Consider the following 21,922-nt stretch of genomic DNA (forward strand, 5'->3'; position numbering starts at 1 on the left):
TTTTCTTCTGTTTTGTTTTGTTTAACTTTGAAATCCACCTCCACCTGTTTTTGAAGAGGTTTTCTGCTGGTGCTGGACAAGCTGTAGAATCTGAAGCAGCTGGTGGCCTGCACTGCTCCTAGCAGGAGGTCTCTGGCCAATTTGCAGACACACATGGAGTGTGCCAATGCCCACCAGTCACAAGGTGCTACATCTCGACTTCTCTTGATCTCTGGGCACCTGAAAGCATGTGGCTACAGAGTAGGCTCCTTAATGTGTGTGCTCTTGCTTTCTATGTGCAGGCACTTCAATGGAAAAGGTTAACATTTTTCCCATCACTTTTTTTCTGAATAAAATGCAGCCCATACACTTGACTGCCTTTAGAATTCTTTTTTTTCTGCAGACTACCTTTGCGATTATGATATGGAACATTATTTCTCTTAGATGCACTATAGCCATACTGTTTCCATAGAGACATTCTGCTATTCATCTCTAAATGACACAGGGACAGACATTTATGTTAAAATGATTGATAAATGGTGCATTCCTAGCTTTACTAAATCCATACAACTGACAACTTATTCTCCAGAGAAACAAAGTAAGCCCTTATTATGGATAATGCAGATTTGATTTGCAAAATATGAATCATTACTTTAGGAGGCTCGTGCTGTGTTTGTAAGGAGATCAATTTGGGCTGCCATCTGGAAACTGTACTTCAAGAGTACAGAGAGAAATGTTTGCTTCGTGACTAAACATGCTGACTAACAGTCTGTGCTTTAACTGGCCCGGATCAAATCCTTACAGGGAAATCTGCAAAGACCTCTTCTTGACAGCATGTAAAAGATTTTTTCCTACTTGATTTTGGTTGCCAAACAACACAGGGGCTTCCAGACCAACAGCTGGTAAATTTTGTTCTTAAGAAAAATAAAAACCTGTCTGTCCTGACCAGGCTTGGTGATTTCCTTGCCTTGCTGCACACCACAGGGCCAGCAGCCGTTGCATGGCCTCAAAATGCCCCAAAATGCTTGTCCCCCCGTACAGGTGCCTGCAGCCCCAGCCCCGTGACAGCCTCCAGCAGCCAGGGAGACCTCAGGAGTGAGAGGAGCTGCAAGGAGGCCATGCTGTCCCCTCTGCAGGCAGCCCCATCCTGGAACCACGTCTGTGTTCCTGGGCAAGTGCTGCCAAACCTCTGGTGCCTTTTCTGGAACACAGGTCCTGTAGGAGCAACTGAGGGAGTTGGGGGCACTCAGCCTGAAGGAGGCTCAAGGGAGACCTTACTGCTCTCTACAACCACCTGAATGGATGTTGTAGCCAAGTGGGGGTTGGCCTCTTCTCCCAGGCAACAGGATAAGTGGGCATAGACTCAAGCTCAGCTTGGGGAGGTTTAGGCTGGACATCAGGAAGAATTTCTTCACAGAAAATATTGCGATATAGTGTCTAGGGAGGTGGTGTCACCGTCCCTGGAGGTGTTTAAGACTGGATGTAACACACAGCAGGTGACTAAACACTGGAATGAACACAGGGAGGTGGTGGAGTCACTCATGATGGGATGTGGCACTTCGTGCACTCCACGGTCTAGCTGGAATGGTGGTCTTGAGTCACAGATTGGATTTGATGATCTCCAGGGGTCTTTTCCAACACGATTGATTCTGTGATTGTTCAGTTACGGTCACAGCACCACCGGCCTGCGGAGTGCACAGCTGCACTTCCACTAGGCAGGGAACTGTCTCATCCGCAACCTTACGGCCGAGAGGACCAAAGGCGCTTTTATCACGACATGAGTGCATTAATTTAAGTTTTCTCTTAACGATTCTTCCCAGCCAGAAGAGAAGCCACCATGGCGGCGAGACTAAAGCAGTCGCAAACCTCCTCCGCCCCGCTCCCGGACGGGGAAGAGAGGCCAGTGGGCAGAAGCGCATGGAAGCAGGCGGATGGAGGCGGGCCGAGGCGCGGGGCGGCGCCGGCGCGGGCGGGCGGGCGGCCGGGCTGGGCGGGGTCTCGGGTATCCCCTCGGGGTGCGGGGCCGAGCGGCCGAGCTGCCCTCCGCGGCGGCCGGGGCCGAGGGCTGGGCCGGGTCCGGTCCGGTCCCGCCCGCAGCCCGGGCCTGCCCCGGCGCGGTGGCGTCAGTGAAGCCACAGCGGCCCGGGTGGAGCTGTGAGCTGAGCATTTTCCTTGTTCCGTGATAGCACTTAGTGAAAACAGTGCCCGAAGAAAGTCTTTTAAAAGAGCTCGCCTCAGCCAAGATACGTCGCTAGAGCAAGGGTTATGGTGTCACTTGTGCACGTTGATCTGAGCCACCTCAGAACTCGTAGGAGCGCCCTAAGTTAAGGGTGAAATTATCCACCCTTAATGGTAAATGGATAATAGGAGAAATGAACAAATAGACAGTCAGTACAACATGCAACGTGTAAAAATGCCACTTAATTAGCAAAGAGGTTCTTTGGAATCTTAGCAACAATTTGGTTCACCATTGAGGTGAAAGCTCTCAAGGACAGGGCCTCTTGATTTTGTCCCTCTCTGCACAGATTGCAGTAATGTGTTGCTGCTGCAGTAAATGAGCATCATGGTTTGTTGTGGGTGTCATTTTTCTGAGGGAATTCTGGAAATGCAGAGCACAACACTCCAGTGGGTGAACCAGTGAACTTAGTAGGAAAAGAGCAATGTGTGCCAGCAAAATTCCAACATCCAATAGCAAAATTGTGGTCATTTTTCTGAGGGAATTCTGGAAATGCAGAGCACAACACTCCAGTGGCGTGAACCAATGAACTTAGTAGGAAAAGAGCAATGTGTACCAGCAAAATTCCAACATCCAGTAGCAAAATTGTATTTTTTCTGCTGCTGAGAATCCTGAAGTACCTTTCATTAAGGACAGCTTAGTGGAAAAAAAGCCTTCAATAACAGTGTCAATTGCAGTTGCCTTTGCTTGAGTTTCAGTTACTACCACTATGCTTTAAGAGCGTAGCAGCTTCAGCATTTGGCATTTGTTCTGATTTTGGCATTTTTTACCTCTTAAGTCTTTGGAGGGACATATGCAAGTCCATCTGGCAGTAACATAGGATTGAAGAGAAGAGGCTTTTAGTGAACTCACAGAAGCTCTCTGATGTGGAAAGTATGTAGAAAAAATATAGTCAGTTTAATGTTGTGTGACAATTTATTATTTGCTCTTGATGTTTAATCATACAGTATTAGAATTATTTAGCTTGGAAGGGATCTCTATAGGTCATTGGTTCATTTCCCTGCTGCAAGCAGTGCTGTCATTGAAGTTAGAGCAGGTTGCTTCAGGCCTTGTCCCATTAAGCTTTCTCTTGAAGGATTTGAAATGGAGTTGAAAGTTGGGTGTGAAATTTAGCCAAATTTGGAACAAAGTGTCCCAAGTTTTGGAAAGTTAGTTACACAAAGTTCACATTGTTATGGTTGTCCTCAGAGACACCTTTTCTGTCAAAGTGATACTCCATATCAAAAGTGCATGTGTGGCTCGTCTGTTGAGTGTAACCTCAAGATGACTCACTTTAAAAAAAGTCCAAGGTGTTCTGGGATTAAAATGATCTTGGCCTTTCTTCATATACTTATATGGAATGAACAAGGAAATTTTAGAGGCAGAAATTTTTCTCCCTTTGCTCCCCACAGAAAAATGAACCTCTGTTCATATTTAGTAACAGAGCAATCCCTGTGGTTACCTTATGATTCCATACTGATCTCTCTGTGGCACCTATAGACTCTGCACTTGTTCCTGACTTCTTGACAATGGGTCTGCTGTAAATGCTTCTGCCAGTTAAGATTTTGTCTAACCCCATTTTTTGACACACCCCAGTGTGACCCCCTCCACCCACCCACCTTTTGGCTACAGGAATAAGGAATATTCTGATACCATCTCACTAAAGTATCAATGCTTCCCGTAGCCCTCAGAAATTTAAGTCCTCATAACCTTTGAGTGCACTTCTACATTCACATCTTGTGTCTTCTGACAGAAATACAGTATTGGGGGTTTTTCATTTATCTGTTCTTAAGTCACTTTATTCATGTCTTATGGCAAGTTTTCATGGGGTTCTACATGAACCTTTTCTTCATTAACCTCTTTGCAGTTCGTTTCAGCTTTGAGAGATTAATATCTCTCAAAGGGTAGGGTCCTGTCAATTTCAGATTTCTAAACTAGGTTGGTATTCATTAATAGTCCACACGTTTAATTCCATTCTTTCATTCCAGATTCTGTCCGGACCTGCGGCAAAACAACTCCACAATAAGAAACACCTTCAGAACAAAGATGAATATCGGGAAAGCTTACAGTGCTGCTAACATCAGCAATGGAACAGATCTAGCTATTGGTTTTACCTCTTCCACAGTAGCTGTCCTTCTATTTGGGACAAACTTTGTGCCTGTCAAGAAATTTGATACTGGTGATGGTAAATTTAATTATGCTCTTTTCTTTGGTTTGCTATATTTGCTAAAAGGAATAATATTTTACCAGCAAATTACTAGGTGCCATCATCACAGACTTAATCCAGAAAATATGTTTAATTTTGTCAGCTGTTGTTAGGGTATAAAGCAATAATACTGCTTCAGAATGTGGCATATCTTTAGAAGAGCCTTTTTATAAGGTGTGCACTTTAACAGTGATGATGTACATTTCATGAGAATTTCACAATGGAAAATGAATGTTCCTTGTTCTACCCTTGTGGGGATTCCCGGATACATAAAGTGTTATTTATAAATAAGGCAAAAGTTTTTAGACTTTGGAGCATTGCCTTTCAATTGCACACCTGACATAAAAACAAAAACTGAAATTTTAGTAACTTTGTTTGCTGACTTGGTAAGAGGGAACAATCATTCCTATTTCCTACTTGGAATATTGTAACTTTGCTAGGTTTATGTTAAATTTTCCTGTTTATATGAAGCATAACCAATTAACAGATCTGTAAATGAGTAAATTTACCATTATATTATTGCAATATGGTACCTGCATTGCAGGCTGGATATAGCCTCTGCTCTTTGTGCCAAATATGACCCTAACAACACAAGCTTGGGGGTAAAGTCAACTGGTCTGCCTAACTGACCCTTCAAGAATCTACAGAGGTAGGAGAGATCTGTCACTGACCATCCTCAGTGTCTGGGATTACCAGAAGAGCTTGAGCTTTGAAAAAGTCTCATCCTGTGCAGTCCTCCGTGTTAGCAGCTACTGGAGTGGTGGGAGAAGTTTGCAGCAACTGAATATCATCTTTGTCAGAAGTCCATCACACTTTTCATGTGTTTAAGAATTAGGGCTTGTGCAAACTTTGGCCAGCAAAGTGTCTTTTGCAACCCTCTAGGAAGAATGTGTGATAAGGAGAAGGTTAACCAAATTATGGTTAACCCACCCTAAAAATGCATTCTTTGAATAAATTGTAACAAGATTCCCTGACATTCACAAAGGCAGTGGCCCCCTTTTTGATTTTTTTCTCTACTAGTGCATCAAAGATAAACATAAACTGTTAAGAGATTCATGCATGCAGTATTCTACAAATTCCCTATTGTGTGCATTTGATTTTTCCACAGGCATGTTCTTCCAGTGGATTCTTTGTGCCTCCATATGGATAGTTTCTTTGGTGGTCAATTTGATCCAGAATTGCCCCCGGTTTTGGCCTCTGGCTATGGTTGGAGGTTTTGTGTGGGCTACAGGTGAGGATAAAGATTACAATTCTTGAAACTTTTCCATATATAAGATAGTAGTTATTTAATAGTTATTCAGTTCTTTAAGCATCACTGTTAATGGAATTTATAGTAAATACTGTTTTATTATGCTTGTTTTATAAGAGGCAAATTCACACCAAAAATAATGTTTAAAACTATATGGAGGAAAAGTCTATATTTTAGTGTATTTATTTTTAAAAACTTTTTTTTTACTACCTTGTAGCGTCCTAAATTTCTTTACCTTCCAACCAGGTACAGAACTGAAAGCAAACAAATACAAGATCACATTCTATTTTTTAACTGATGACAGTTCTTCTTTTTGTATTTCAGGCAACATTACAGTTGTCCCTATTGTTAAAACTATTGGCTTAGCTCTTGGTCTTTTGATATGGGCTTCTTTTAATTTGCTGACAGGCTGGGCAAGTTCAAGGTAAATATGTTTTAAATCTTAAGTAATTAATTAATTAATAACATAAATAATGTTGCCACGTCTTCATTAATAAGTGAAAACTCACCTGTAGAATCATAGAGTCATTGGAAAAGACCTTTAAAATCATCAACTCCAGCCATTAATGTAACACTGCCAAGCCTACCACTATCCTTTTTATGTATTGAAACTATCCTATTTATGTATTAAAACTTTTCCTTTTTAGTGGAAAGTTCTCAAGTTAACTGTTTTTAGCTTTTTGTATTTCTATTTCCTCTGTTTTAATAGAAAGAAGAATGCCCAGTGATGTTATTGTGTGGATAAATAATGTATTTCTTAATGTAAAACTAGTACATATTTGTATTTTTTCTTCTGCAATCTGGTTTGATAAAATAACTTCATTTTTTAAATATAGATATTTTAAAAATGCATGTTAAATTAAACATTTTCGTAAAGTAGACATAGGTTTTTGCAAGCCAACTGAAGCACTGATCTAATACTGAAAATATATACTTAAGCAGAATTATTGACATGAGTCAAGACTTCAAAGACTAAGTTATAATTTAACTATTTATATAAAGTCAGTGTGTCTGAGTGAAACTGGTTGAATGTTCCAGGTTTGGTTGGTTTGGAATTGACCCGGAAGAGGTATCAAGACCAATCTTAAATTATATTGGAGCTGGACTTTCACTTATAAGGTAAAAATTTATTCTTATAATGAATATCTGTTATGTAAACTACATATTTAATAACCAACCACCAGGATGATTTAACAAGAGAACAAGTGTTTTGAATATTCTTTGGCAAATCAATATACTTCCAAATTCATGAGCTATCCATACCTAGTTGGTCAGTGTTCATGTAGAAACAGACATGTTTTCCAGTACAGGAGTGAAATGGTTATCCATAAACACAAAAATATATTTTTATGCTGGTAGGCATGTTCAAGGCAAAGCAGAGATGCATGAATTGTCTCCCTAGCTAGGTTATTCTAATGGTTGACTTCCCCAAATCCTATCAGAGGATAGACTGACTAAAAGAATCTTGTTGAGAAAACTTCAGATTTCTGATCTCACTTCACTCAGTCAGGGATACAAATCTTAATCTCATAACAATAGAATATGCCACAGAACCCCTTCCCTGGTACTTTGGGGTCCATGAAAGGCTAGAGGCTTTGCATGTTTTCCTATCTGTAATAGCTCTGTGTCATGTAAGTCTTAAGCCACACTTCCAAATACCACACAGCGTCTTCCTTCAGGATCTTTGGAAGGACTTTATTCTTTCTTTTTGTGTGTTTGCTCTTTGTATGAATGCATACATTTTGGTCCAAAGACAGAGGAAAGAGGATCTTTGTTATGTAGCAGTGTTCTTGCTTTCCAGCTGGGTGGCTGGAAAGATGACCCTAAATCCTAAGGGCTTACTATAAGCATGCTGACAGAAGATGAACAGAATGCCTTTCAGAAAAGGAGGGTATTAAAAACATGGAGATAAGCCATTTCTCACTAGTAGGACAGAGCTTCTCCCTTAGATTCATGATTATGGCTTCCACTTTTCTTCTTTTCTAAGAGTCTGCAGCTTTGTATCTATTCCTCTTACATGTGGCACATGATTTTGGGAGTTACTGAGGAAATAGTAGCAGTACTGCTATTCCTGCCTGATGGATTCATGCAGCTCACCACCTGCTTCCTGTTTCTGAGATATCATGGAGGAGTGACCAACAGGGAGAGAGATTGTGAGCAAACATGTTTCCCTGGCAAACTGCACAAAGCCTGTGCATGTTGCTCTGTGGAGCTCAGAAGCAGGCTTTTCATTTTAGCTTCCTGTGTGAAATCTGTGTATGTTTCCTCTGGAGGAAACTGACATGCTTGTGTAACTGTGCTTATTCCATCAGTAAGAAATCAATCCTTCTTCAAATGGAAATATTCTGTTTACAGCTAGGAGAAGAAATTCCTAGATGAAAATGTTTTTCATAAAAGTCAAAAACAGATCCTTCCAGTTCTGATTGCATGTATTTACCTGGTCTCCTGGAGGTAGGGTTAAGAGTAGTAATATTACCCTTCTTCTTTCTTCTCCATTTTATTCACTTAATGCACTGAGCAGCGCTGAGCAATATCCCTTTTCCTTCTGTACACTCGCAAAAGTAATATTACCCTTCTTCTTTCTTCTCCATTTTATTCACTTAATGCACTGAGCAGTGCTGAGCAATTCCCTTTTCCTTCTGTACGCTCGCAAGGCCCTGTAGCAGCAGTGTCCCATTCCTCACATATGATGGAAGACTAAAAATTAGTATTTTTTCATGAATATAGAGGCAATTTTACACAGGTTTAAGCTGTTCCATGTAGAATTTTCAAGCATGTGGTCCATTTGCGTGTGGTTTGGTACAAAAGGGCACTGTTAGCTAAAGCATCTGTTGTTAACGTAGTTGTGACTGCACACTGTTAAAAGATATTTCAATCGCATTACATAAGAAGAAAGATCTATAAAGTAATACAAAAACCGATTTATTTACTTACTTTCACTTAGGTTATCTTTTTGCTAAATCAAATTAATAAGTTAAAGTTATTACATTTATATCTTTTATGTATATATAACCATAGTAAGTTATGACTTTAAAGCAATTGCATTTTTAAATATGCTGCAGTGACTGTAGGGTAGTAATGAAAACAAAGGAATATGCCTCCAAGTAAAACTTTTGTCTCTGGACGCTAAATGTTAATGTCCTTGTAACTGACATGGTATTTATTGGTCTATTTTTCTCTTCTGAGTGCGGTCATATTTCTTTTTATAAAAACTGAAGTCCAGAGTTCTTCAACTTCATTAGAAAGCACACCTTTACTGAGAGAAAGTGTAAGTACTCTACAGTTGTTATTTTACAGCAGTGAAAATACATATCCATCTTAAAACAAAAAATGTGTTTGTTAGTCAGGTTTGCGAGGATTTATGGTAGACTACATAAAACAACACCAATATGTACTGTATCTTAATCTGTGGATCTTGGATATAATTTTGGGTATTAGCAACAGAAAATGTATTCCCAAGTGTTCTTTCTTGTTTGTCAGCTTTAGATGGCTTAGAAAGTCCTTCTTGACTATGATGGAGATCATATAGAAGAGTGTATTACTTTCTTATATGAAAAGAGGAAGCAATTTCAGTAAAACATTAGCTGTAAAGTTGTGAGGGTGCTTAGTTGAAAGGCCAGGCTTTTGTCACCTTGCAGATCCAGGAGGCTGCCAAGAGTTGATGACTGTCATCATCAGCTGTGGCACGGGCTGGAGGCCGGTGAGGGGGTACCAGATTGGCTGTCGCTCCTTAGGGAGCCCAAAGTATGCAAGGAGAGCTGGAGAACCACAGGCTCCTCCTACCATTGTACCTTACTGCTGGAGGTCAGTGCTCAGTGGCTACCTGGACAGAGAGCCCCGAGAGTTTCCTAGTTGTGCTTAGTGCTCACTAGGGGTTCCAATCTACCAGAGGGAATCACAGAAGATGCTTTAAGAAATTGCACATTTTAAGAAATTAAATTAAACTAAATTTGCATGAAAATTCTTGGGTTTTTTGCAGTCTATTAATGTTTCTGAAGATACCACTGAGGACTCATGGGTGAACAAACTTTCTCCAGCAAAAAGGAGACTCATGTAAGTTTTTAACAGTTCTTTTGCTGATGCATAGAAAGTAGCCAGAGAAAGTAGTTAAACACAGTGTAAGAGTAGAATTTGTGGTTTTCTAGCAAAGTCATACAATAAATAACAGGTTTTTACATACAAGTGTAGTGTGCAAATCTATATATGAATAGTTGCACAGCTATATAGATTATTCCATTAGCACTGTTGATTGTGTCTAACCTTACCAATCAAGTATTAGGTACTACTGTGAAAAATATAATTTGGCAAAGGAAATAACAGTGTCAACTCAGTAATTACAGAGCTGGGTTTTAGCACCTAGTTGATTACCACTCTAGCATAGAAGAAGCCTGTGCTAATGACATGCTTCCAGGTGTGTTTTCCAAGTGAATACAGCTGGAGAAGGCATGGCAGTATGGTAAGGAGACTAGTAAAAGTGCTTCAAAGTGGAAGCAAGCTAACAAGAAGCCAGTGTGGGGAGTGGAGACTGCCAAGAACACAGCAATCTGGAGATGGAGAAGCAGACTGAAGAGTCAATGAACCTGGGAAGTTATAAAGAATATATAGATGGCAACAACAGAGGTGAGGGTGGGAGCATTTTAAACTGAATTTTTGGTTTTTGTCCCCTAGCTCTGCTTTTAGGAAATCCTAGTTATTTAATTTCCCATGTCATTAATCTAGATTACTGGCTTTTGCAGCAGGCATTGTCTGTTTTGTTTGGCTACAAAGTAGAGGGAAACTACATGAACCATTTCTCTACCAGAAAATAAAAGTGGGCTAAAATGTATTATTTTTATGGCTAGCAATTTTTATATGATGGACAGTTTTTTACCTGCAGTACTGGGCTTACATGTGTTCTCTACTTCCTTAACTCATGCAAGGCTATTTTCTTTTATTTTTGTTCTTTTAAAGAGGCTGTAGCCTGGCTGTGGTGGCTGGAATACTCTACGGTTCTAGTTTTGTACCAGTACTTTACATCAAGGACCATGGAAGAAGAAATGAAACTGTATACACAGGAGCAAGTCAGTTTGGTAAAGGCTAATTGATCACTTCTACTTCATTTCATCATTGTGTTCTGCTTTTTGAAGGCATAGGGTGAAGTTCTTGATATGCTTGAAAATATACCATGACAGTTTATCACTTTATCATGCACTACTTTATATGTTGCCCTAGCACTCCCTTTTTCTCAGAGGTGAATTACACCATAAAAAACACTGAGAAACAGCCCAAAGACTACCATGCTTAACAGGTATGTTTCTGAAGGCATTAAATATTAGCATTCTTAAAATACAGAGTTTGTATGAGTGGAGAATGAGTTAAACTAGGACACAAGCTTGCCAGGTGCCAACAGCAATAAAGGAAGAGAAGATTGGTCATAACAGATGAGGAGAAAAGTTATGTAATAACATAAGTAATTAAAACCATGTTCTTTTTTAAATTTAAACCGTTTAACATAAGCCTAATTGCCATTTTCAAACAACATTCTCCCAGAAACATTTTCCTCAAGGTTCAGGTTATACTCTATCAGGTAATGCCTGAAGCACCTTAAGAGCAAAGTACTGCTGAGAACACATAATGTCACCATTGACATATACAATTTCTCTTGAATACTGCAATGTATATATTCCCCAGCCAGGCAAAATAGATGTTGTCATTACCATAGCTGCCTTTCCTGTTGAGAATTTATAGCTCCAAGGAGACAAGGATTACCTTGCTACATGCTTCTGCTTTACCATGTGGGAAACACTCTCTTAGTGCGTACAAAATCTGTAAAGGATTTGTTATTCTTCATAATTCTAGTGATCAAAATTGTGATACATCCTTCAAGATTAAAAAAGGACAAAACTGAGCTATATTTAGCTTACATAGTCTGTGCAGTGATCTTGCCCTTAAATGTACAGAACAAAACAATGATACAGGAATGGAATAGAGGAACATAATTACAAGTTCTCTTGACCATCTACAGTTATATAAAATCTCCACCCCAGTTTTGTAGCCTCACCTGAGGATTTTCTCAAGGTTTTATTTAGTTAATTCAGGAGTATGTAATAGAGTTCAGAAAATAACAGCTTATAGAAATGTTTAGAAGCCTGCAATAAGTCAACACAACATTTAGTTCATGTTTAATAGATGTCATTGATTGTATGCATCCACAGACTGGCAGCGGTGTTCAGCACAATGAGATTTGAATTTGAATTCTTAGGAGTAGCACCTTTATGCTTTTTTGTCTGTATGAATGTTATCAGTGAATATCATTTTGTTTAAATTAATAACTGGTGTTTTTACTAACATTTTGTAATTTCTCTTTCAGATTTAGATTATGTTTTTGCACACTTCAGTGGAATATTTCTTACAAGTACCATCTACTTTTTGATCTATTGTGCAGTCAGGAAAAATAAACCTTGTGTTTATCCCCAAGCCATATTGCCAGGTATGACTGTTTTTAAAATCAGCATTTAATTTCGGCTACTTTTTTGGACCATTTTGCAGTGATTAGTTCAAGTTGTGTGTTGGAATTTTGGTTCACCTTTCAGTTGTGGTTTCACCTTCATTTAACTTATTGTCTCTTTTGAAAGAGCACTGCTAGATTAATTAATTAAGGTTAGGAGACAGTGATAACTTTTGTTCTAACCTGAAACAAGAACAAAGTGACACTGCAGATTTTCAAAATCTGATGGCCAAGAGTGGAGAGCACCTTGCCCAGAAAATAATAAATTAAATTAATTTGCTACTTCAGTTGGAGTAGCTGATTTTTATTCTTCAAGCTTTGGTTTAGTTTGCCAGAGGCAGCTTGTTAAAGTAGTTAACATACTAAAATACTTATATCCAATTGCTGTCTTATGCTATAAGTATAAAACTTCCACAAACTGTTGCCTATACCTTGCTATGCATGTTTTTGATTGGGATTTATTTTTCTAGGGTTTGTTTCTGGTGTGCTTTGGGCAATAGCCAATTGCTGCTGGTTCCTGGCCAATCACTATCTCAGTGCTGTCGTGAGCTTTCCAATAATTACTGCAGTAAGTATATAAAAAATAGAATCTCCAACTAGAATTAAAAGTGAATGGGTTTTTTACCCTTCTGTCTTTGGAACTGAGTTGAAATTATGATGGGTCTGAGCATTGTTAGTCAAAAGTATACAGTGCCTCCTCTGCTTGTCCACACTGGTCTTTGGATTTTTAGCAATATGAATGACTGTGACAAGCACCATCTTGGTTAATGTCAAGCATAAGAAAAACCAGACGAATTGAGAGTGTGAGTCGTCAGGTTATGTAAAAGCCAAAGCTTTGTAAGCAGAATTACAAGTTAATATCAATATTAACTATTTAATTGAAGTGATTATAAGAATAATTTTTTATGCTTTCATCCCAGGAAGTACATTTTGGTCTGGATGTTTCTGAATTTATGAGTTTTATCCCCTAGTAGCTGTTTTGCTTGCTTAAGTTAGGCATTTTTTCTTTTTACAGTTCTTGAACAAACAGAACAGATTATATACTACTGAAAATAATGTTCTTATACAAATGTGTGGAAAATAGGTTGGCCTGTTCTGTGTCTGTTTTATTCCTGTTTATGATGTACCTTTAAAGCATAAATTCCAATTACTAGGTAAAAGTAAACTTTGCATTTACTCTCTAGACACTGCACTAGTTGGTAATGCAAAGGTGGCAAATGAGAGTTAATAAATATTAAGATCAAAGTTTTGCTTAACAGCTGTATTTTGGAAGCAAACTAATGAAACAGCTTTAATAGGGATTAAGCTTTGCCTCAAGATGCAGTAAGTCAAAATATACTCTGCAGTATGCAATGAAAAAAAAAACTTGGGATCATTCTAATTAGAAATTGAAGGATTAATGGAAAGCAGCTTTAGTAGTTTAGTTATCAGTATGCCTACAGGGCAAGGATGTAAAATCACAAAATGAAAAATATAAGGAAGCACTGATGAGAAACTGACTATCTGGACCACAGGTTTAGAACTGCTGCTTTATTTCATCCTGGAGAAAATATTTAGAGAGGTATTCATCACATCCCTTTAACACTTCGTTCCATTTTTTTAAAGTGCATTCTTCTCACAGTGCACATTATCTATAAAGTGAAATAACCCCTCAAATAATAGTTGGCAAAGTCACTAGGAAACAGCACCCACACATATATTCAGCATGAGACACTGCTGTTTATATCTGTGTCCCATCAGCTGCATTGAGGATGAAGAGAGGAAGGTCACTGGCCAACATCTGTCAAGTGTTTCTCAGAACAGCTCCAATGCAAAGCATTAACAGAGTTTTTTTGCTTCATGTTCAGATATTTTCTCATCAGAGATGAAAATTCAGATCATTTCTCCCTCAGGGGAAAAACTCTATTACCAAGAGTGCCTGGAAGCTGCTGTTGTGTATCACTGTTTGCTGTTAGCCAGGAAACCTCTACAACAATATAATGGAAAATTAGGAGTTTCCCTGACCTGTCTCCCTGGCTGGCTTTGTGCTTTGTCCAGATGCCAGCTATACAGGAAATACATCTATGTTTCAGTCTCTTGATATCATACTGAGTGATAAAATCAAACTTTGTCCAGTAGTTTGTCATGCTAATAAAGAAAACATTAGGAAACATTGTGGACTCTAATTTGGACTGAAGTGAGGCTTGTTATTTGGAGTCTACTGAAAGAACATGTAACAACTGGAGCAGACTCCTCAGTGTAATTTAGAAAGTAGTTGTGCCTACTAAAAAAAAAAAACATTAAAAAAAAAAAAACACCTCAAAAACAGCCCCCATAAAGACAGTTTCTTGAATCTTTAACCCTTCCTGAAGATTTTATTGTATCTTAATTAGTATATTTCAGTGATGTTTATGCTTTTGTCATGAGTGCTTTAATTATGCAGAATGGAAAGACTTGAATGTGTTATCCAGACAAAAGTCAATCACCCTAAGAGCAGTAATGTGACAGAGTAAATTTTAATGAAATTGTGTAATGTATAAATTAATCTTATTCTTTAGGGTCCCGGCCTTGTTGCTGCAATGTGGGGAGTCCTTGTATTTAAGGAAATCAAGGTAATGTAATTAGGTCTCTCACCTACTATCTCTTGCTTGCCTCTATCTCTAGAAACAGCATGACTTGTTATACAGCTGCATCTCACATTCCTCTTCCTTACAAGTATTGCATTATGAAACTGAAAGTGATGCCATGCCATACTAAGTTTTCCAAGAAACCTGAAGAACTGTGAACAATTTTTACAGGAATGAAGATTTTAGTTCCATAGCTGTATGAGGAGCAGTGGATGTAAATGAAGACTGTAGCACAGCCAGGAGGCAGGATGCCAGGCACTGCCTGAAGCCAGTTTTCATTTGAGCCAGTTCTTTCAGTGGAGCAGGGGAATGAGCAGTTGTCCCAATAATGCATCAGCAAGTAGATTACATTTTTAGGGTCAGGTTCAACAAAGGATGCAAAAATGCAACAGGTATTGTAATAACATTTATTATTACATTGTAATATTATTATTATTATTACAAATATTATTATTGTAATGACGTTTGTAATTACAGTGTAATGTAAAGATCCTAAACTGATACAGCAGTGGTTGTCTACAACAAGCTAATTTGCTGGATTTTAACATATAGGGTAAAAGTTAGTTTTCTAGTAGAATCTAAAGTACTGAATGCTAGCAGTGTAATACCAGGTTCTTTTTGCCAACCTATCCAGGATCCATAGGTGCCTAACTTGGATCTAGAACTAAAAGTTCTGTGTCTCCCACTGCAGATTAGTTTTGCACCACAGTGGAAGATCATAATGTTCATTACCCAAATCTTTGTAACTCTCTAATCCTTTCATTCTTTTCATATAATCTCTGCCTAAATGAAATTTAGTACTCTGTTCTACCTTTTTTTTAAAGTGATATCGGTAATGACAAGACAATACTTTCCTTTTTCTCTTCTTTTGCCTGTACAGGGACTGAAAAACTACGTGTTACTGTCAGTATCATTTTGCATCATTTTGGCTGGATCACTTTCCACAGCTTTTTCTAAAGTTTGAAAGGACCTTCTGGACCAGTAGATGGTGCTAGCGTTTAACACAAGTAGAAAGACCGTGTTGGTAGATCACAATACACAATAATTTTCAAAGTGTATGTCCAACATTTACATTAACTTACTTCAGCCAAGTGGAAAATGAAAACATTTGGCATGAAAGAAAATCTGGAAATATTTGTTCCTATTTTTCTTGGAATAATAAGAAAATCAAAGGACTTTATTAATCAAAGCTAAATTATTTTATTGTTACTAATTTCATTCAGGTGCTAAACTTCATGTCATCATAAATTGTGGATAAATTGTTGTGATAGTGGACAGTGATTTTAATTTTAGTTTATAATACCGTATGTGTTTGCAAGCTGATTTGTTTTATTAAAACATTTTGTCTTACTGACTTAAATATAAGATACATCTCAAAATATTCCTTATGAAATTGTTACACATGAAGTTAATAAAGCTTTTCTTTTATTTAGAAGCATTATTCTTTAAATTCATTATTTTACATGAAAATGTTATTTTCCAGTCACTTCAGATTTGTGAAGGAAATTGAGTAAAAAGGGTGCCACAAAATAAATTACTTTTGTTTCACATTTTCCATAACCACCACTAGCAGGGACAACTGTTTATTTTCTTACTTGTGGCAGCTAACATTTATATATGCAGAGCATGTTATCTGAATCTCCCCTTAGCCTTTTCTTCAGTACATTAGACAACCCTAGCTCCTTCAGTCTTCTCCTGCTTGTAACTTGCTTGCAATTTCTCTGTGTCTTTCCTGATAATAGTATGGTTTGGCTGGAAGGGACTTCAGAATCCTCTAGGTCCAACCCCTCTGCCAAGGACAGGGATGCAATTCACTAGACCAGGTTGCTGAAGGCCCCATCCAACCAGACCGTGAACACTTCCAGAGATGAGGCATCAGCAGCTTCTCTGGACAGCCTATTCCAGTCTTTCACCACCATCTGAGTAAAGAATTTCATGCTAACATCTAATCTAAACCCAACCTCTTTCAGTGTAAAACCATTGCCCCTTGTCTTGTCACTGTCTGCCTGTATAAAATGTCTCTCTCCCTCCTTTTTATACACCACCTTAAGCTTTTGGAAGGCTACAGTGAGGTCCCCTGGAACCTTCTCCGTGTTGATCTCTCACTAAGTGGACTGGGTCTGTGTAGAATACCAAAGCATGGGCAGTCAGGCTACAGTCTTGTAGCCAAAAACCAAGAGCAGTAGTAAGACTGTGGGTGTTTTTCCCCATCCCGTTTGCAAGCTCTGTTCATAGTTACACATCACAGCTTTTTGCCATCATGGCTTGATATTGTTAACATGTTTAGATTGCTATCATAATTTCTCCTTTCTCCCTTTCACCTTTCTTTGTCTGCTCTGCACCAGATTTGAATTTAGAACTGTTACCCAACCTGCTTTTCCCCATCTTGTGTTATTTCTACCTAGGTGTCAGAACTTGGTGTTTGACAGTTTTTTCCCCCTCTAAGGCATTTCTGTAATTTTGGTCTCTATGTTAAACTTGTCCTCCAACAAGGTGGCAGCATTTTTCAGCCAGATGTCATCTGCAAATTTAATAAATGTACTCTCTAATTGCTAGAAATAATTAATGAAAATGCTGCATGATACTGGCCTTTACTTACATTTTGGTATCTAATACTTCTTTTTACTTTTCAGGGAACAATTGATTAACATTTGAGTACAATTTTCCTGTGTCTTGCAGTGCTTTTGTTTAGACTGTGTTCTCGGAGCTTTTACATAACATCAGGTAGAAAAGTCAAGGTACATGATGTTTTCTACCCTAATACCTGATATTAAACTGAAAATGGATATTTTTTTCTGTCCAGTACCCAGGTCAGGCACAATTTCTCCTTGACAGACACTTCTCTGTTACTTACCTAGCCATTATTCTATTGACTCAGACAAAGAAAAGTAATATATTCACTGTGTTTTTAGTTACATTTATTATTTACTTGGTTCTGTTTAATTTCTTAAAGAATACAGTCTTAAGGATTCCCTTATTAAATATTCCAGGAATAAGTCCATGCCAGAAAGTTGCTGATGGACAAAGAATTGGAAAAACCAAAACACAATATCCTTAGGCTCCTCATATTTACAGATAGGCTTTAATGTGGCAGTGAGGTGCATGGTCTTCACTAGTTTATGTATAATAAATTACTAATGACTCAGTCCTGCTCCCTAGGAGATGCAAAGGCAGCAGCAGGACAACCTGCCTGGGGCATGCAGGTGACAATAGCAGGGGCAAGTGGCTCCCCTGCACAGCCCCTGTTGCCCCACAGACCCTCTCCTGGCCAGGGGGAAGCCGTACCCTCAGTGAGCAGTGAACTCTGCAGGTAACATCCCTGTGCTCCAGGCAGGTGCTCCAGCTGTACCAGTGCCCCTGCATGGAGGATGGCCAGAAGGTGCTGGTTTTCCAACCATTCTTGCCTGTGCCTGCTCCAACTCAGGAGCAACACGGATGCAGGCATACTATCAGGGTGTTGAAACTCAAGGGCTTCGTGGTATCTAGAATTATGATCACTTTAGGTAAAGAAAGGTCACTTTTAGATGAAGATAAGAAACTTGGATGCAATATTTCATGCTGAACTTTTTGTATGGGAGATGTTACAAACCTTACATTCTGTTCATCATCTCTGTAACAGCCATGATTTTAAAGGCTTGAGATACTATATTTAGTACAGGAAAAAATCCCAACCAATCTAGTAACCAGAGGAGTTTTCTTCGCAAAGAGGCATGGACCCAGTTCAGGCTATGGAGAAGGTACATGCTCATGTCGTTGCCATTATTTCCATGATCATGAGAGACAGAACTTACACTTTTTCTGCTTTCCCTTTCTCCCATCCTCTATACATTTTCTGGGATAGATGATCTTACAGCCTCTGCTGTCTCTCTTGGGGGATGCTGTTAAATTAACTTCTGATACAGGCACAGCATTCATCTGCTTGATATGATTACAGGAAACAGTTAAATCTTCCAGGGCAGGAGCACCTTTGCATTTCCTAGATTTTGTACAAGATTATTTGTTTTCTGGAAAAAAACAAAAAAAAAAAAAAAAAAACAAAACCACAAAAACAAAACCTGAGCTCCTGTCCATAGCCATTGCGATCTAAATAAATGTTTGTAGTCTGATGCAGTTCTCCAGTCTATTTTGTAAAGCTATCAGATGTGCAGACTTAATTGCTGATTGCTAGGGTGTTAATATTCTTGCTTGTGACAGCTCAAATATGACCTTTATTAAAATGTTTTTAGAAGCTATCCTTATTGGATTTGACTTGTTGACTGCAAGAAAAAAATCCCACCTTTTCCAGAACTTTTTTGTGAAAAATCCCATGTGGCCTTCCAAAATAGTTTTTGTGATGTTCACTTGGAATAAGTTGTATAAATATTCCACTCATTTCTGAGATTTTCTTGGTCTTGATGTTTCCAGTTAGAAATAACACTGTTACTTGTTTCATGTGAGGATGCTGGATTAACAGCATGTTTACAGAGTTATTTGTACAAAACGGTCTGGAAGTAACTGAGGTTAGTAAGAGAAAGTTCTACAGCTAATATAAATTGTCATGGTTCTGTTTATATCAACTTATTTTTGTATAAATGGAAGAATCACATCTCTTGGAGAAGGCTAAGCTTTCAAATATTTGTTTATGCCTGTTCAGCAACTTTTAAGAATATATTTGAGTTTGCTTTAAGAATTTTTCTCTGGTAATACTTAGAGGCAAAGTAGCCTGTAAAATATAGGTAAACTGGGAGGTTTTGAAATTTTTTGTGCAGTCTTGTGAACTGGGGAACTCGGTGTCATCTTTTTTTTAGCTTTCTCTTACCTCTTTATTCCTTTACCTATGTTAATTATCAATGGGTATTTTGAGGCTCTCTGCCCTTCCAGAGTTTTATTCCTTCATATTCTTAGTAAAAATTATTATATGTGGAAAAATAATTTAAATACAATTGCTCCTGTCCTGGCCTGAAAATAAAATTAAAATTAAGACGATGCATGCTAACAATTAATGTATTTTTTTCTTTTCATTTTGACCTTGTTTTCAAATAGAAAACTGATGTTTAATGCCCCCTTCCATAATTACTGAATTACTAATGGATTACACTTCCCTTTAGCTATATGTAATGCTGATAGATAGTGACTATGGAGCATTTTATTTTAATTGCTGAAGTGGTGATTCTTACACTCTTCATGCTTATCATAAAACATTTTTTAAAATCTAAAATATTTTTAATTTTTTAATGTAAATACCAAACAGTTCTCTTGCTGCTCTGAAGGGCCTGTTTGAAAGTCTAACCTGAGAGAGGAAATAAAGGAAACAGGAGCTGCATTAGTCCTGCTGCTATCAGTGATTCAGGCAGTCCTTGTGCAAGTAACTTGGCATGACCTCAGGTTTTGGTATTCATATAAGAACCAATTCACTGGAACTGACATAAGCCATATCTAGAGATACTTATTATTTCCCACATCTCAGCATTTTTCATGTTGCAGATCTTCTAAAAACATTTCCTGCAGACTGAGTGACAAACCACACATCTTCCAGGACCAAAGCAGGGAAGAGCTGTAGAGGGAGAGGTTTTTCACCTCACTTCTTAATAAAATGAGTGAACTTTTAGTGGCAGCAATTTTTCTGTGCCCCTGAGCTAGTCTCACTGAGCCTGTAGGCAAACTTCAAAGGATATTGTTCATTGACACCATTCAGGGATCATAAAAATGTGGCTATTTGTGGATAGAGGCTGGGGAGAGGAGCTCTTCTTCAGGAGTTGCAGAATGATAACTGCTCCCTACCTGTATTTGTAAACCTGGCTTTGATCCCAGCCAAGAAGGAGCCCTGGGTATACAAAGACCACAGGCCCTTTGCAGATCCATCTTAGGAGAAGGTCTGATCCAGTCCTGAACTGGATAACAATATTTCATATCAGGTGATGCTCTGGCTCTGCAGGTTATTTTACAGTTGATTTTGTGTGCAATTGAAAGGTTGGAACTTGTATAAAAGCATATCATGGCTTGTGTTCCTTGAAGCATTCTGTGCTTGTCAAGTTCAAAGGAAATGGTTTAGACTGTTGGCTTGTCTTACTTCCAGATGTACTTGCAGTGAGCATGCATGACCTCATCATCAATTTCTGCTTCAGATGTTTGTGTCTAGCATTTTCGAGTGAAGTAGTTGAAATTTAGTGCATCAATCCAAAAACTAGCATTTCTATCTAACTAAAGCTTTATGTGACTAAAAAATAGCCTTGTTTGGATGTTTCTAGAAGTTGGCAGCATAACACATTATGTGATGTTGGTAATGTGAACAACAAGATATTTATTACAAATAAGTTAAGCACTTGCAATTTGTGAGTTGTAACATACATTATGTTTCCTTGACTTTCAAGAGGCTACAAGGTTTCTGCTTATACTCTTCTAACTTTGCAGACGTTGAAGTAGAATGCTTGTCTTTTTTTCTTCTTTGTTGGTTACATTGATTGTAGTTTAGAGGCAGATAGATTCTTTTTCTTAACTTAGTGGGCAACAGTAAATTCAATAAAGCATTAGAGAATCTCACAAAAAGGAGGATAAGCTGAGCTACGTAAACATATTCCTGTAAGGGGTTGGTGATATGCCATGCTACTCTTTAGCAGATCACACCTTTTCATACTTTTATTTGGTAATTGTCATATCCCCAGCATTTCCCTTTTTTTTACAGAAAATTGTGATAATCCAGTTTGACTGATCCAATTAATAGACTTCTGATACTGAATCTGGATTTCACTCATTGTTTTCATTATGTGGGTCATGTTGGTTAAAGATTATGCCACTACCCAGCTGTTTGCTACTAACGGACACCTGGCAGTCAAACCAATGGATAGGATTGTGAGGGAGGTTGTGAACTTCTTGGCAAAAAACCAGCTACTTTAATTTTCTTCACTGTGTCGAGGTCTCCTGAGGAAATTCTGGGGTTGGGGAGTAGCACTTTAACCTAGCACATTAAGAGAATGTCCCTGCTACTTTTTATCTGATTGCTGGGACAGAAGTGCTCTTTCCTAAAACATTTTAATTTCCTCTTTGTTTTACTTCAGCAAGAAGATTCAGCTTAATTATTTGTACCTGAAGCTACGAATTTTATGTCTGTAAATTTACAGTGCCCAGCAAGGCTTGCAAATTTATTTGCTGCTTGTCCTATTTGGTATCATTTCCATTTTGATTTTACTAGAAATTCAGAATC

General features: G+C 38.3%; 1 protein-coding gene across 1 annotated transcript; it reads left to right on the forward strand.

Moving 5' to 3' along the window:
- The first annotated feature begins 4,163 nt into the window (after positions 1-4,163).
- On the forward strand, positions 4,164-16,180 carry TMEM144 (transmembrane protein 144). Its single transcript, XM_039700243.1, has 11 exons — positions 4,164-4,379; positions 5,509-5,631; positions 5,974-6,073; positions 6,688-6,768; positions 8,836-8,917; positions 9,629-9,702; positions 10,600-10,718; positions 11,999-12,118; positions 12,607-12,704; positions 14,674-14,727; positions 15,623-16,180. Exons 1-11 carry the CDS (start codon positions 4,241-4,243, stop codon positions 15,704-15,706), a joined length of 1,074 nt encoding a protein of 357 aa, XP_039556177.1. The 5' UTR covers positions 4,164-4,240; the 3' UTR covers positions 15,707-16,180.
- The last annotated feature ends 5,742 nt before the right edge of the window (positions 16,181-21,922 follow it).

This window comes from Passer montanus, unplaced genomic scaffold (genome assembly GCF_014805655.1).
Source record: "Passer montanus isolate IOZ18808 unplaced genomic scaffold, ASM1480565v1 scaffold14, whole genome shotgun sequence".
Lineage (NCBI taxonomy): Eukaryota > Metazoa > Chordata > Aves > Passeriformes > Passeridae > Passer > Passer montanus.

Excerpts from the sequence above, each read along its gene's own strand:
- TMEM144 (XM_039700243.1), top strand. The coding sequence starts at position 4,241 with ATGAATATCGGGAAAGCTTACAGTGCTGCTAACATCAGCAATGGAACA. Across the intron at positions 4,380-5,508 it reads GAAATTTGATACTGGTGATG|GCATGTTCTTCCAGTGGATT; the intron begins GTAAATTTAATT and ends ATTTTTCCACAG. Across the intron at positions 6,074-6,687 it reads ACAGGCTGGGCAAGTTCAAG|GTTTGGTTGGTTTGGAATTG; the intron begins GTAAATATGTTT and ends TGAATGTTCCAG.